The sequence below is a fragment of the Hylobates moloch genome, unplaced genomic scaffold (genome assembly GCF_009828535.3).
Source record: "Hylobates moloch isolate HMO894 unplaced genomic scaffold, HMol_V3 SCAFFOLD_16, whole genome shotgun sequence".
NCBI classification, from domain to species: Eukaryota; Metazoa; Chordata; class Mammalia; order Primates; family Hylobatidae; genus Hylobates; species Hylobates moloch.
The window spans coordinates 11857438-11872525 of NW_026652291.1; the positions used below are offsets into that span (position 1 = coordinate 11857438).

General features: G+C 40.3%; 1 protein-coding gene across 19 annotated transcripts in view; it reads right to left on the bottom strand.

Moving 5' to 3' along the window:
• Window positions 1–15088, bottom strand: part of UNC79 (unc-79 homolog, NALCN channel complex subunit) — a 294353-nt gene that overhangs the window by 80503 nt on the left and 198762 nt on the right. For 14 of the 19 annotated variants that reach the window (XR_009210277.1, XM_032180377.2, XM_032180374.2 and 11 more), the window contains 3 exons: window positions 12941–13090; window positions 11140–12360; window positions 3107–3214 (listed from right to left, as the gene is read on the bottom strand). Coding sequence is in view for 18 of the 19 variants with exons in the window: in XM_032180377.2 (XP_032036268.1) it covers window positions 3107–3214; window positions 11140–12360; window positions 12941–13090 (1479 nt within the window). In the remaining variant the exon portion in view is untranslated. The remainder of the gene's footprint in view (window positions 1–3106; window positions 3215–11139; window positions 12361–12940; window positions 13091–15088) is intronic. The other 5 variants (XM_032180378.2, XM_032180376.2, XM_032180375.2 and 2 more) reach the window with 2 other exon arrangements.

Genomic DNA, 15088 nt, shown 5'->3' on the forward strand with positions numbered 1-15088 from the left:
AAGCAAATGAAATCATATGACTTGGAACCAGTCAGCAACTGAGGTGGTCCTAAAACCAAAACATACCAACTCCAAAGTCAATGCTGTTTTCAATCTCCATGTGAGCCTCTGCCTACTGTTTGAAAAATGTGAATCAAACAACATTCCACAAGTATATTCTAGTAGACATCTTTGTTTTTAAAAAGTGGTAACATTTTTATCCTGTAAGTTAAGCATTGAAACATATCCCATCAGTGAAATGTCAAGTTATTAGCATTTCCAAACCAGAAAACAATGAAAAACACTTTTGCCAGTAGATTGCTGAGTTGGAAAGCAGTTGCCTCTGGTCCTATTCCCAGCAGTCCGACCAATCCCTACCAACTAGCCCAGTGAGAGAGGCAGAGCATCATGGATGCAACTTTTCTACATGACCCCAAATACCTTGTATATTTGACAACTTGTGGTTATGCTCTGTGTTATAAGAACAATTTCAGAAACCGAAGCTATCAACTACATGCCCTAGAAAGGGATGGTAGAGACCGGGATGACCACATGGCCCCTGGAAACTCTTCAATGTTATACACACGTTTCACAATCATGGCACCAAGGTGGCAACTTGGTGTGATGTGAAATCAATTATAACATTATTTTTAATGTAACTAGCATGCTGTTTGATTAATGGTGGTCACAACATGTTTAGCTCCAAAATAACCAGCTGATAAACTGATCAAAAGGGAAGGATGTGATGGGAATTCTTGTGTCTTAAAGTCAATATTAACCAAATTCATGGAAATGACTGCTCATCCCAATACTAAACATCTCTGGTTTTTGTCGCCGATTGGTAAAACTTACAATGTTGACTCACTTGAAAAGCACAGCTTTAAGTAAAATTCAAAAGCAGAATTATTTTTGAAGATGTAACAAATTTAAAAATTAGCAGCATCTGGAAGACTCAATCAAAGGAAAATTTTAAACCTCTGATGATTGAATAATTTCTTCAATTCTCAGGTGTTTTGAAAGACAGCAGAATTCCCTGAGAATAAAACTCTTAATGTTTAGCTCAGTGTATAAGGTACCAGGCATGATGCCTCCAAGAACACACCACCAAGAGCTATAGAATGCACACTTTTAATGGCAAGGAGGAGTAAGGTGGAAATCTAATGAAGTGCTAAGCTAAATCCAAAAGTCTAGATCAATCATGACTTTGGGATCATGAAACATTTGTAATTTGTAAATTCATTTTATGGTATATTTAACTAGCATTTGAGTCCTACTGAGCTAATAATCCTATTTCAAATTATACTCTAATTCACTATCTTTTTATTTCTTGTTTTTGTTTTTGTTTTTGAGACAGGGTGCACAGGCTGGAGTGGAGTGGCATGATCACAGCTCACTGCAGCCTCCATCTCCCATGCTCGAGTGATCCTCCCACTTTACCTTCCCCAGTAGCTGGGACTACAGGTGCGCACCACCACGCCTGGCTAATTTTTAATTTTTTTATAGAGACTGGGGCCTCACTATGTTACCCAGGCTGGTCTCGAATTCCTGGGCTCAAGTGATCCTCCTGCCTCAGCTTCCCAAGTGCTGGGATTACAGGCGTGAACCACCACACCCAGCCCACTATCTTTTATTAAAGATTACTCATACAAATTAGGAGAAGATACACTTTTATGATTTTAGTATGTGGTCATAAAATTGGCATTTTATCATGTGATCAAACAGATTTTTGTAATAAAAGAAGAATAATTAGATTCAGGACTAGCCATTCTTCTTTGCTACCAAAAGGGCAAATAACTGTCATTTGGAAACTATTTCTTAGAATTTCCATAATCCTTATTACAACTGATTTGAATTATTTAAAGGAAGTACAGTATACTAAAAATGAACATGGGTTTGTAAGTCTAAAGGGCCTAGCATCAATTCCTGACCCTATCACTTAGTAGATATTTGACTTTAGGCAAGTCATTTAGCTTCTCTGGATCTCAATTACCTAATCTATAAAATGGGGCCAACAACATCTATCATGCATGTGTTGATGTAAGAATTGGATCAGACAACAATGTGTGTGAGCCACTTGGCACAGTGCCTGGCACATGATAGATGTTAAATAGATAGATAGTAGCTATAATTACTATTATGACTGCAAACTCCTGGAGAACAAGTGGTGTTTTATTTATTCACTTTTGACCTCCAGTGCCAAGCACAGTGTCTGGCATCCAGCAGACACTTAGTAAATAGTTGCTGAATGAATGAATGCATGAATGAATGAACAATGAAGATGATGATGTTCCAAACTACCAGTCCAGTATTTAAGATCTTTATCTGTTTTTTCAGGATCATCAAAAGATGGTCAAATGAAAATTATTAAATAGCTTTTCAGGCAACATCCACATGGAACACAACATTTATCAGCACATATGACAAAGGTTTATACAAGTTGCATCTGTGTTCATATCTCTGATTCTTGGTAAGAATGTCTCATGCTAAAGTCTCGTAATTAACCCCACCGAAACATGTGGACACAACTTATGGAACTTCAGTGGAACTCAAGCTCTCACGGACAAAATCTAGGACCCAGTGACAGAAGCCAGTTTCAAAATACTTGCCTCCTACAGGTCCTGTAAAATGTTGTGCCATTTCTACTCTCCAATCCAAAAGAGCTAAATTCAGTCATGACTTAGGGAATATGATATATCATACATTTATTTTACGATAACCTAGATCAAATTTTGTCAGTGATGGAGGTGATTCAAATTAAATAAAAGTGTTCCATGTAAAATTCCGCCATAGACAATGCTTTTCATGTGCCCCAAAACCCGTTCCGTGTTTTATGTTCAGGTTACACAATTTTTATTTTATTGGATAATGGAATTCAGTGATCATTCCTTAACAAATTAGGATACTTGGCCAGTCAGTAACCATAGTGATTTATCAAACACTAGAGATATGGATGAAAGTGGGTCATTCTACACCTCAGAGTCTCTGAGAACATACAACATACTGTCACCAAGGAAGCTGATGCAACATTAAAATATATATACAATACGAAGATTGGGAAAATTGAAAACAAGGCAGCAGTGTTCTAAAATAAATGTACAGATGAAATAATCAGCAGAGGAAATCTTACTTGATATTGAGGAATGGCTACTTGTTTCCGGCACACCTGCTTCTAATGTAGGGGCAGATGAAGATTCTCGTGGCATTTCCAAAGTTGAAAGTCCTTTAGTAGAAGGATCTACAAACAGAAATATTATTTAAAACTCAGGACACTGATTAAAAGCAAGTTCAAGAAGCTTTTCTGTATCTTTTCCCTCTTGCCTACTACAACCATTCAAATCTTTATACACTTTCTGGGCCTAATAATTACTTACATGGAATTACATACACACTGGTTACAATGTTCCAGGGACAGCTGATTCTATGTGATATTCTGCACCTATGGATCTGCCTTCTGGAGATTAATGATAGCAAAATTACAGAGCTAAAGCTCAGCTGCTTACAATGCATATCCCCAAACAAATTCCTTAACCTTTCTGTACTGAATTTCTTTTCATATGACCTAAATATGCTTAATAGTTTATCCCTATCTCCTGTCTAGGTACTCCACCTTTGTCTGACAATTTCCTACTCATCATTTGCATCTCAATTTATATAGAAAATTCCTCCTTTAGGGAGGCTTCTACGACCTCTCTCCACAAAAATATACAAACAAAAATGCTGGATCAGGTACCCTTTTGATGTAATTACAGAGCACCTTGTCTTTAACCTTCTCCAGACTTACCACACTATAATCGAATTGTCTATTTCCTTGCCCATAACCTTCACTAACCCTTAAGTGATATAGGAGCATGGACTGTACTCAACCCAAAATAAACATGCATGATTAATTCAGATTTTGTATTTTATTTGTTGAGCAAGAAACAGACTGTCATTGGCTCTCCTATTTGACAAATGTTGAATTTAAAGTGAAATATTTTCTGCATATAATATTGTCTTATTATATGGGAAACACTCTGTCCCGTATTATTCTAGGTAACTACAAATTATTTTTCAAAACCTGCTGAAAAGTTTACTGGCTTCTTTCCAAACTTGTTGCCATCTTAGGCAGCACCACGCAGTGAATATACTGAGCATCTTGCTGGCTTGGAGTTACCACCATGGGCTTCCATGACTACACTGTACTAGAATTCAGGGATGTCAACCCTAAGTGGCTTCAAGTTCTTAAGCTTAATAGTGTTTCTGTCTCATCCTTGCCATGGTGCCAATTGTTTTTTCTTGCCAGAGAGCAAACCTCATACATTCATACAAACATACAATTTAAGGAAACAAATGCCATTCTATTATTGGATGATCATTAAACTTGCTAAACTATAGAACAGATCCTAGGTGAGGGTCTGGGAGAAAGGTTTCTGAGCACTGATTTCAAAGCATCTATTTTTGATTCTCAGAGGTCTTTCAAGTAGGTATGGTTGCCAGATTAATAACCTCTTGACAATAAAAAAGTATAACTCTTGTAAAGTTTCCCAAACCCTCTTAATAAAGCATAAAATAATGACTAACGTTAAATTACTTTAGCCATTAAGATAGTAAAGATCAGCTATGATTTTTCTCTTAGGTATCCTCCCCAAACTACTAATCAAAAACATGCATAATTATCTCTCTTACCCTTACTGGCCTGCATTCTATGCGGGCTACAACTAACGCCTAATAACCTCACCAACAATGTTAGTGAAAAAGTTTAAAGCTAATTTTCAATGATTCTCTGAAAGACTATTAAGACTTTTAGAGTTTTGATATGCCTATTTGTGTGTGTGTGTATATGTGTGTGTGTGAGATGGAGTCTTGCTCTATTGCCCAGTCTAGAGTGCAGTGGCATGAACTCAGCTCAGTGCAACCTCCATCTCCTAGGTTCATGTGATTCTCCTGCCTCAGCCTTCCGAGTAGCTGGGATTACAGGTACCCACCACCATGCCTAGCTAATTTTTGTATTTTTAGTAGAGACGGGGTTTTACCACATTGGCCAGACTGGTCTCGAACTCCTGACCTCAGGTGATACACCCACCTTGGCCTCCCAAAATGCTGGGATTACAGGCATGAGCCACCATGCCTGGCCTTGGTATGCCTATTAAAATCCTTGGTGTATCTTTAATTTTAAAGAAACGTCTTACTGTAAGAAGGTCGGTAATAATCACTAGTGTACTAAGATTCTGTTAGCGAGGCAATCTTTCCTCAGCCCTCCATCATTTTATGAAAGCTTTTACTTGTATAAATTTAAGATAAATATCTGAATAGAGCTATCCACTTGGCTTAAAATATTTGTATTCTATTTTTTATAGTGATGGGCAGAAAATGTCAGGCTATCCTTTCATTCCTTCATCAGACATTTGCCAGCTCTCCATTAGTCACTTGCGATACAATCAGTGAACAAACCAGACAAAATCTTTGCCTTCAGGAGCTTTCATTTTGGTGGGGAGAGACAGACAATAATTAATATGCATAAAAGTGAATACATTATTGTATGTTGGAAGATCAATTCTCTGTAGGAGAGAAACAGAGAAGAGAAAGAGAGACATCAAGATACCAGGTAGGGGCTGGAGAGTGGGGCATAGCCCAGGGCAGTCCTTGCAGAGAACCTGGTGTTGGATCAAAGAATTAAAACAAGGGAAAGAATGAGCCAGACAGATATCTGGCAGTTCCAGGTTGAGGGAGCAATCAGTGGAAAGGCCCAAAGGTAAGGAATACAGAGAGGCGTGTTCAAGACCTGACAAGGGGTCACTGTGGCTAAGTAGTACTGTGGTGAGAATAATGCGAATGCAGTGAGAGCCAACGAGGACTAGGATCACATAGGGCTTTGCAGGAATTTAAAGAACTTGAGCTTTTGCTATGAAAGAAATAGGGAGTCACTGGAAGGCTTTAAGCAGGGGAATGGTGTAATCTCCTATTTTAAAAGATCACTCCAGCTGTTGTGCTGAGAGGACATGAAGGTAACAGAAGTATAAGGTGGGAGACCAGTCAGGAGGCTCTAGCAGTTCATCTAGGTCAGAGATGTCAGTGGCTCAGGCCAGAGTGGAAACAGTGGAGGTAAGAAGAAGGTACCACATTCTGGATGTGTTTTGAAGGTGGATTAAGTTTGCCAGATTAAATAGAAGATGCTCAGTTAAATGTTAATTTCAGATAAACAACAGATAATATTTTCGTATGAGTAAAAATAGTCCCATGCAATATCTGAGAGATGTGGCCACAATTCTTCATATCTCCCTGAATCCATGCCTTTCACCATGTGACCTTAAAGTTCTACCACTAAAGAGGAAGAGTATATTTCCCCTCTTGACTTTGGTTCAGCCATGTGATTTGCTTTGGCTGACAGAATGTTTGCAAGAATAACATGGCCAGAGGCTTGGAAAGCGCCTGTGCAACACGGCTTGTTCTTTTGTGGCTCTGCCATCACCATGGGAATATTTCCAGGCTTCAAGGTCCTGGTCAAGGTCAGCAGGCATGAGAAGCAGAGCCTAGCCACCCAGCCTTGGCCAATCCCCAGGTGAGTCATAGACTCTCGAACTAAATAAATACTTGTTGTATGCTGCTGACCTGTTTGCTACACAGCATTATTTCCGCAATAGGTCACTGATGGTTGTCTTAGCATACAGACAATATGTAAAGGCTAAAACCAGATGAGACCATTGAGAGAGTGAGAGTTCATAGAGAAGAGACTAGGATCAAGGACAGAGACCACAAGTCACTTTGTCATTAGGGAGATAGAGAGGAACCAAAGAGAATGACGGGGTGACCAACGGTGTCAAAGACTGCAGATATGTCAGCATCAGACCTCATGGATGACTGCTGACAGATTTAGCAGTGAAGGACACTGGTGACCTTGACAACTGCTCTTTGGGTGAAATAGTAGGAATGAAAGCTTCATAGGAATGATTTTTTTTAAGAGACAGGGTATCACCATGTTGTTCAGGCTGGAGTGCTGTGGCTATCCACAAGTGCAATCATAGCACACTACAGCCTCCAACTCCCAGGCTCAAGAGATCCTCCTGCCTCAGCCCCCCAAGTAGCTGGGACAACAGGTGTGTGCCACCATGCCTGGCTTATGAACAGCTTTTAGAAATAACAGAATGGAAGAAAATTGGAGATAGTACAGAGTTGTCTCTTTCAAACTCGATACTAATGTTTGTCTCTTCCAAACTCTATACTAATGTTTGTCTCTTCCAAACTCTATACTAAAACATTTAAAATGATACGAAAAATTAAATGATACCAAAATTTAAAATGATACCAATAAACATTATGTGTTTTTGTTTTCTTTTAATTTTAATTCATTAGTATGTTTTAGTATAGAGTTTGGAAGAGACAACTCTAATAGAATTTGGAAGAGACAACTCTATTCCATCTCTTCCAAAATGTTTTGCTACAAGGAAAGGAATAAAATGGGCTAATAGTTGCGAGAACACGGATCAAGTGCTTTTGTTTGTTTCAGAAAGAGAAATAAGATTATGTTTGTAGGCTCAAATCAAGGGTCCTTTAGGAAAAAAAAATACTAAGGGAGGATACAGAAGGGAGAATTTTAGAGGCCTATATTCTTGAGTAAGTGAGAGAGATAGAATCGTGTCCACATGTGGAAAGGCTGGGTGTAGACAGGAATACAGACAGTTAACCTACTGCCCCAGCCAGGAAGTCCAGGTGTGCAGGTACAGAGGCTGGAAGGCGGGCAGGAGGCTGTGGAAAGTTCTTCTAATTATGTCAATTGGAAGACTTACTGAAAGTTCAAGGAGAAAAGTAGCTATGAAACAGTCATTTAGGAGACTGGAAATGTGAATGGACCAGGAAAATACATTATGATTGTCAGGTTGAAGGACCCAGTCGAGGTTCATGGCCATTAATTTAAAATGATACCAGCCAACATTATGTGTTTTTGTTTTTCTTTTTTTAAATTTTATTTTGCGCATGTGTAGTTGCACTTCATACAATTTCATTTGCAAAATCAGGCAGTGGGACAGATTTGGCCCATGTGCTATTGCTGACCAATCCTGGATCTATGCTTTCACTGGCCATGTTAAGGAATTCAAGCACGTTTCTTAATTTTCTTTTAATTTCTTGAACAATGCATTATGTGTTTTCACCCAGTCACATTCATCTGATAGGTGCAGGTACTGGTAGAGGGAGAGTTGGATTTAACACGAGTTGTGTTTAGCCAAGCAAATCTAAAAAGGGAAAAGCCCGAGAGGGTGCAGGCAGGGAGGGATTACATTGATAGCCTTGAGTTTAAGTTGAGTAAGGAGAAAAGACATGAAGTAGGGGAGGGACAGCAAAAAATACTTGGATCAATACACAATTGTCCAGGGAGAGAAGAAATGGTAATCAGAGAATAAAAGATATGAAACTGAGATCATGAAGAGGTTGCAGTTATTGACAAATAATATGGTCTATGATGTGACCATGGGTGTGAGCAGCTGAGCTAAGGTGGAGGATAAAAAAACAATCACTGGAGAAGATGCAATCAAAGAAACCAAGTGTCAGGAGTGTCATCTACACTAATATTAAAATCCACAGGAATTAAGACAGGACTAATTTAGGAAAGAATAAGAAGGGCCACGAATCAAATTTGTCAACATGTGAGGAAGAGCCAGCGTTCGTGATGATGCAGCAATGCAAGTAGTGGGTGCTGTGGTCTGAGGGTATGCAGCTCAGAGAGGGGGTTTCTAGAGACAAGAAGGGAAGGGTCTGAAAGGGGCAGTGAGGAGCAAGGAAGATGCTGCCCCTGGCCAAGTCCAGTGACATGGGCTGTAGGGAAAGCAATGTCTTTGGGGAGAGCTGGGCTTCCATTAGACTCAGAAGGCAACGGGAATAGAGGAGAATGTGTGTGAGGGATTTTGCTCTTGAAGGACCATGAATTTCCTAGGACACAGGGGAAGGGTGTCAGGAGTCAGGGTAATGAAGGAGCAAGCTTCAGAACAGAAGGTATGCAAGGCCTTGTGGAGCTCTGAGTGAGGGATATGAAGGATAACCCAGCACTCTAGGGACAGACATAAACAGAGTGAAGTGCACAGTGACATTAGTCCTAGACTCCTGGCAGTTAGCAGGGGCAAAGCTGTGCGTTTGGGAGGGTTTGGAGGGGCAAGTTTCTGGGCCTCCCTCACTCCTGATGATGGAGACAGGAAAGTCTGGGGACGCCTGGGTCATGCTCTGAGCACACGGGACTGCTTCCCATGCCCAGCACGGAGGGGCAGAAGAGATCAGATCAGAGTCAGTGGGAGGCAAAGCCCTATGGAGACATACAATTATGATGACAGTAAAATAAATATTATGCCATTTTAAAGACATGTTATAACTATCATGTATTTTTCCCTTGTTCTGTTAACAAATAATTTCCTCCCTGGTAGTCTGGGGAACAATCAAACATAAGGCTGAATAAAGAAGCCAACACAGTTGCACACACAAACCTGCACGCTAGAACCTACATGCAACCTACACATCACAGAGACTCACCCCGTGGACCTCAGCTTCGTATGCACCCGCCCTATAGATCTCTATCATTTCTAGGTCAATGCCCTCCTCCTTCCATATGCAGCCATTTTCCTAGCCCCAAACAATAAAAAGGTGTCCCAGTTTCCCTGAAAGCCTTCTTAACTTCTTAAACTTTCTTGTTATGAACAAGGACCATTTTTTCCCTGCCTGGCTGGAGCATGACCCTTTCCCAATACGCCAATGTTCATTCAACAGATTTTTACAAAGCGTTTTTGAGGTAGACAGCTCTGTCCTATGAGCTAGAGGACAGCTAGAAACTTCTGGAAATGCCTGGGGCAGATAAAAAAAGCCCAGTGCATTCCCTTAGAAGTTGCTTTTGTGTGGAATAGCGGGAAAATGTGACTGGAATCAGGCACTGCTTCTGTCTGGCCATGTGACCTGGTGCATCACCTCCTCTAAGCCTCGGTATCTTCCTGTATAATATGAGGGGCTAGGCTAGAGGTCTTTAAGACCTTCACCAGTTTTTAACATTCCACAGTCTATATATCTACTAAAATAATCATCTCTAGCCAATTCCATTTTTTCTAAAGTCCCATTAACTTTTTTATTTTATTTTATTTTATTTTATTTTTTTAGACGGAGTCTCACTCTGTCACCAGGCTGGAGTGCAGTGACACGATCTCACCTCACTGCAACCTCCACCTCCCAGGTTCAAGCAATTCTCCTGCCTCAGCCTCCTGAGTAGCTGGGATGATAGGCATGCGCCACCATGCCCAACTAATTTTTGTATTCTTAGTAGAGACGGCGTTTCACCATGTTGGCCAGGATGGTCTTGATCTCTTGATCTCGTGATCCGCCCGCCTCAGCCTCCCAAAATGCCGGGATTACAGGCATGAACCACTACGCCCAGCCCCGTTAACTTTTTTTTAAAAGATCTGAACTAAGAAACGAAGATGGGTTCTGATCAGTGTTGCAGTAACATTATAGAAGACTGTGTTATAGGATGAGGTGGATCATGCGCTTGCTTGCCATTTCTTTCAAGTTATCTTTCTTAGAAACAATGCCTCCAAGCAAACACAAGAAACGGCCCTGAGGCAGGAAATCCATGGGCTGTGATAACTTCATCACCAAGTGATGACTGTGGGTTAGGGTCTAGGCTGTAACTGGTATTTTTTGGTTTCTGATATTTGGTTAGTATCTACCATCAGCTGTATGCCCTGTAAATGATTATACAGTCAATTCTTAATCATTCTAGAGCACTCTTTGCTTTATTTTAGCCTTCACATTGGTTCCTTCTTTGGACTATATCATAGCTCACTAGTACAGCGCAGAGAAAAAAAGAAAGCAAAGAGCTCAAGTTAATGACTTTTGCTGTTTGAGGAAGGCTGAGATGATACCTGGATTATCCTGATATGAATTAACCAACGCATCTCATTGCCAAGGGTGGTCAAGAATTGACTGCAGAGTTTAAAACAAAAACAGAAACATTTATGGAGCCAGTAGAACCACATCTGCATCCAACATTGTCCAGTAAACAGGAAGGATTCAGAGTGATTGCAAAGCCATTATAATGTCACACCCTGACATTATAAGAGTTTGAGTCTGATGCATATTCAGTGTTGGTACCCTACCAAACAAGATGCACAAACTTAAAGTTAAGGCTGGGAGAAAGAAGAGAGTTGAACTTACCTGGATCTTTCTGTTCTCCCAGTTTGTCTAGAATGTTGAAGGAGATGTCGAGGTACTCTCTCTGGATAGCACTGACAGCAATCTTCCTCTGCTTCCTCTGCCTGGGAACAATCTGAATCTTAAATTCGGATTCCTCAGCTCCATCCTCTTCCACCTTCCTTTCAGGATTCTGTTCTGTATCAGATTCTGCACTGGTATCAGGCTTCTCACTTTCTGTAGGGTTCTCCCCATCTTCGGGAACTTTGAGGAGGACGGTTTTTGCCCCTGAACTTGGCATCAGCTCCCCAGGCTTCTCCCCTTCAGTGCCCGGGTCAGGGTGATCATCCAGTGACATCTCAGGGAGAGCAAACGACTTCTGAAGGAGGTCTCGTTTTTGCTTCAGCGTTAGTGGGCTACCGCAGGAGAACTCTGGCAGCTCCTCTGCCTTTGAGGATCCTTCAGCATCCATAGGGTCTTCCAGAGTGATGAGGGCAGAGTCTGTGTTCCCTGCTGACTGATTATTTCCTGAGTCCTTAGAAGAAAAGTCTTTGGAACAATCCTCCACACTTACTTGTACAAGCGGAGTTGTGCTCAGGCTGAGGACGGAGGGATGGCTGGGGACGGAGGGAGAAGAGGCAGCATTTTTACCAGACGGGCTGTCATTGCCTTGGTTCATTGTTTCCTCTTCTTCGTCACTCTCGACTATTCTGAGAGGGGGAAGAGGCTCAAATACAAGAGAGTCGCTATCAGAGGTTGAGAGTATAGAGTGTTTTTCAGGCCCCGAGGTTGAATCTGAGGACAGATCTATCAGATCTAACTCCTCTTTAGGAGCAGGCTTTACCGGCGAGTCAACTTTCACCTCGAACGTCTCCATACAGTTTAACCTAACCTCTGGTATGACAGGCCTTCGAGCGTCTGGAAACCCTTCCATAGCTGGGTTCTCGGGGATTTCACTATTGTCAGGCCTCGTAGCAGAGTTCTGTCTAGAACGTCCAGGGTCGTTTGGTCTTTGTGCAATATACGCAGCTTGGGTCGGAGGCTTCTCTATGTCACACCGATCTATGCACGACTTCCTACGATGTTCGTCTAATGTAAACAAAAGCGAGTCTGCATTCCCTATATCAAGAGATTTTTGTTTGAAAGAGCGTAGCTTTTTTTTCGGAATGCTTTCTTCTCTCACACAGTGGAGAAGGCTGTCTTGTAATGCACCCGTCTCTCTATATTCAGCCAGTTCTATTTCACCTGATCAAAACAGAAAAAGCTAGTACTATTTTACTTGGAGATTTCACCATTTTTTTCCCCTCATCCTTGGGCATACAATTGGCATAAATCATCATCACAATCCCAGCTCCACCAGGAGGGAAAACGAACTTTCTGGCCAAGTTTTTGTAAGGTTTGTTCTAATTTCAAAAACTGGAAAATTTACGAATGAAAGAAACCAAAACGGCAGTTTAAGATCTGATTTCCAAAATCGGGCTTCGGGATAATTCCTCAGCTCTGTTCATTTGTGCATAGGAAAGGGGATCATTTTTTGGCTGAGGCAGATCTAGGAAACTGTATTCAAATCGTGTGGAAGAGAAGCAAACATTTTGCAACAAATCAAATCAAGCAATGGCTCTCAAAGACGATCATGACATTAATGATGTATCTGTCGATTCACGTATATATATAAATGTGTATATATATATACTGTTTGTGCATACATATATATAAATCAACGGTATTAAAATGTGTAGTAACATAATAAAATTAAGATTTCACCCCAAACAAACGGTAGAGTACAACATTTCTGCATAAAATTACTAAGAGAAAAAATTCATACTTCTCTGAACATTCATCTCAACCGGCTGATATTTCACCATTTTGCTGCCGCCTATTCTTTTCAATCTTGCAAAAAAAGTTTGAGACTCTTTATTGCAGGGTCCAGTAGGTGTATCATGAATATCAGATTCATCAAAAACACTATCTTCTTCTAATTGGGGAGAGAAAGTCAAAATTACACTTAAGAGGTTATTCTCTCTTAGGCTGTGTCTACACAAGCATTTCAATGAAAGCATTATGGAACAAGGTCTGGGGTAGTTTCTGCGCCAGCCCAAGTCTAGCCATGGGTTGGTATTTCATCCAGGCATCAAATTCTCCATCTACTGGATAGAGCAAGCTGTTACAAGATTGCCCATCACTTTTCACACGACAATTGGCAGCATTTTTAAAGAAAGGCTTCTTGAGAGTCCAATAGTGCCTTTTTGGGAAACTTTTCCAGTGCGCTTAACACCAGATGACACATAGATGTCAGCTACTTTTTCCAGGAGCCTGTGACACGGCTTGGACTTGCCTGCTTTGCGTGGATTTTCAGGCTGATTTGGCAAAAGGAAATTAAACAAAATGAGTAGATCTTGGCCTTTCCAAAAAAGAAAAAAAAATCTGCCTTTCTGGGATTTGGTAACTGGCATAGACACAGCCTAACAGTACATGCACCTTATACGGTGTGAATGCAAAATACTGTACTCTACATTTGATAATGAGACACGCAACACACAGAAAAAGCTTAGAAAAGCCACTTGTCATCTCAAAAGCTCCACGAATGATTATGGACTGAAAGAGTAAACAAAGGAAAAAGAAAACAGAAAACAACATTTCCTCCTATTAAAGTAAGACTCTTCTCTGAGGAGTTTACCACGTGTAACTATTATGGACCTCATGAATCCCAGAAAGAATCTTTGACACTTATGATCCCTAATCCTACATAAACAAACCGGTCACTTCAAGTGCCTGTTGAACTTTTTTCTACGTCCTCCCTTCTATACCCATGTGGCCATTTTTAAATCCAAGATAAACCCCAAAATATGTTAATGAGGAAAGAGTTGATATGTTGCAACCCATAAAGTTTACTAAACAATTTTCTTCTTTCATCCTTTTGAAAGGCCAAAGCCACGTACAAAGTGGCAACAGAAATGGCTACTAAAATGCATTTAATGGCATCATAAATGGAGTTAACCTACTATTCAAGTTGAATATCACTGAACTCATAATGTTTGGCCTGTATTTACATCTACCTATATGACAAATGAGGCTCAGGTGCGATTATGATTATTCAAGGTTTTTTTCAGCATAAGGGCAGTATATGCATCAAGTTTTAAGGACCAACCCTGTTCTAATTCTAATGCACAAAATTCTACAAGTAAATGAAACTTGAAGCAGTAAATTTTAGATGAAATAACCATACTAAACTTTTTAATTAAATAAAAATAAACGTTAATCAAAATGAATTTGTTTTTAAACCCAGTGAACTTCCACAAAGATGGGAATGCCTATCAAATTCCCATGTTTCTGGGGAAATGCAATACAATAATCTGTTTTACTTCTCTATTTCCTCTTTGGAAAAATATCCTTCGAAAAATGCAGTTTTTCCAACCAATAGTTATGTGACTTGCATTACGTAACTTTGAAACAATTTTCAAAATGCATTGAACAATCAAGACTGAAAGACCACAGGATGGTGCCTCCCATCCAGAAAGGTTCATCAGGGTTTGGCCCAAACACTAAGCCCACACTGAAAACATCCATAGCTTAACAGATCTCCCCAATTTCCCAGAGACTAAACCCTAAACTGGTAGACAAGATATTGTTTAGGAGGGATCTGAATGGTACCAGAACTTAAAGAACCTAGTTCTCGAGTTCCGTCTGTAGCCAAAACTTTCAGCAATAACAACAGTGGATCACTGCCTACAATTTATACTTTTGAGATATCTCCAGAGCAGTCCTACTAAAAGAGACTCTACTAACCTCATAAAGGGTCATTGAACACTTGGTTTTCTCCAAAGACTAGATTAAATGATGTCAATTTAAAATCTAGTCAACCGTGACTTGCACTAAAAACTAAAAATAGACACCCTGGTTCTTCGTGTCTCACCTGAAAACAGGCTGCAATTTTACTCTAGCTAAAGTTGCATTCTACTGCCTCCTTTTAGAA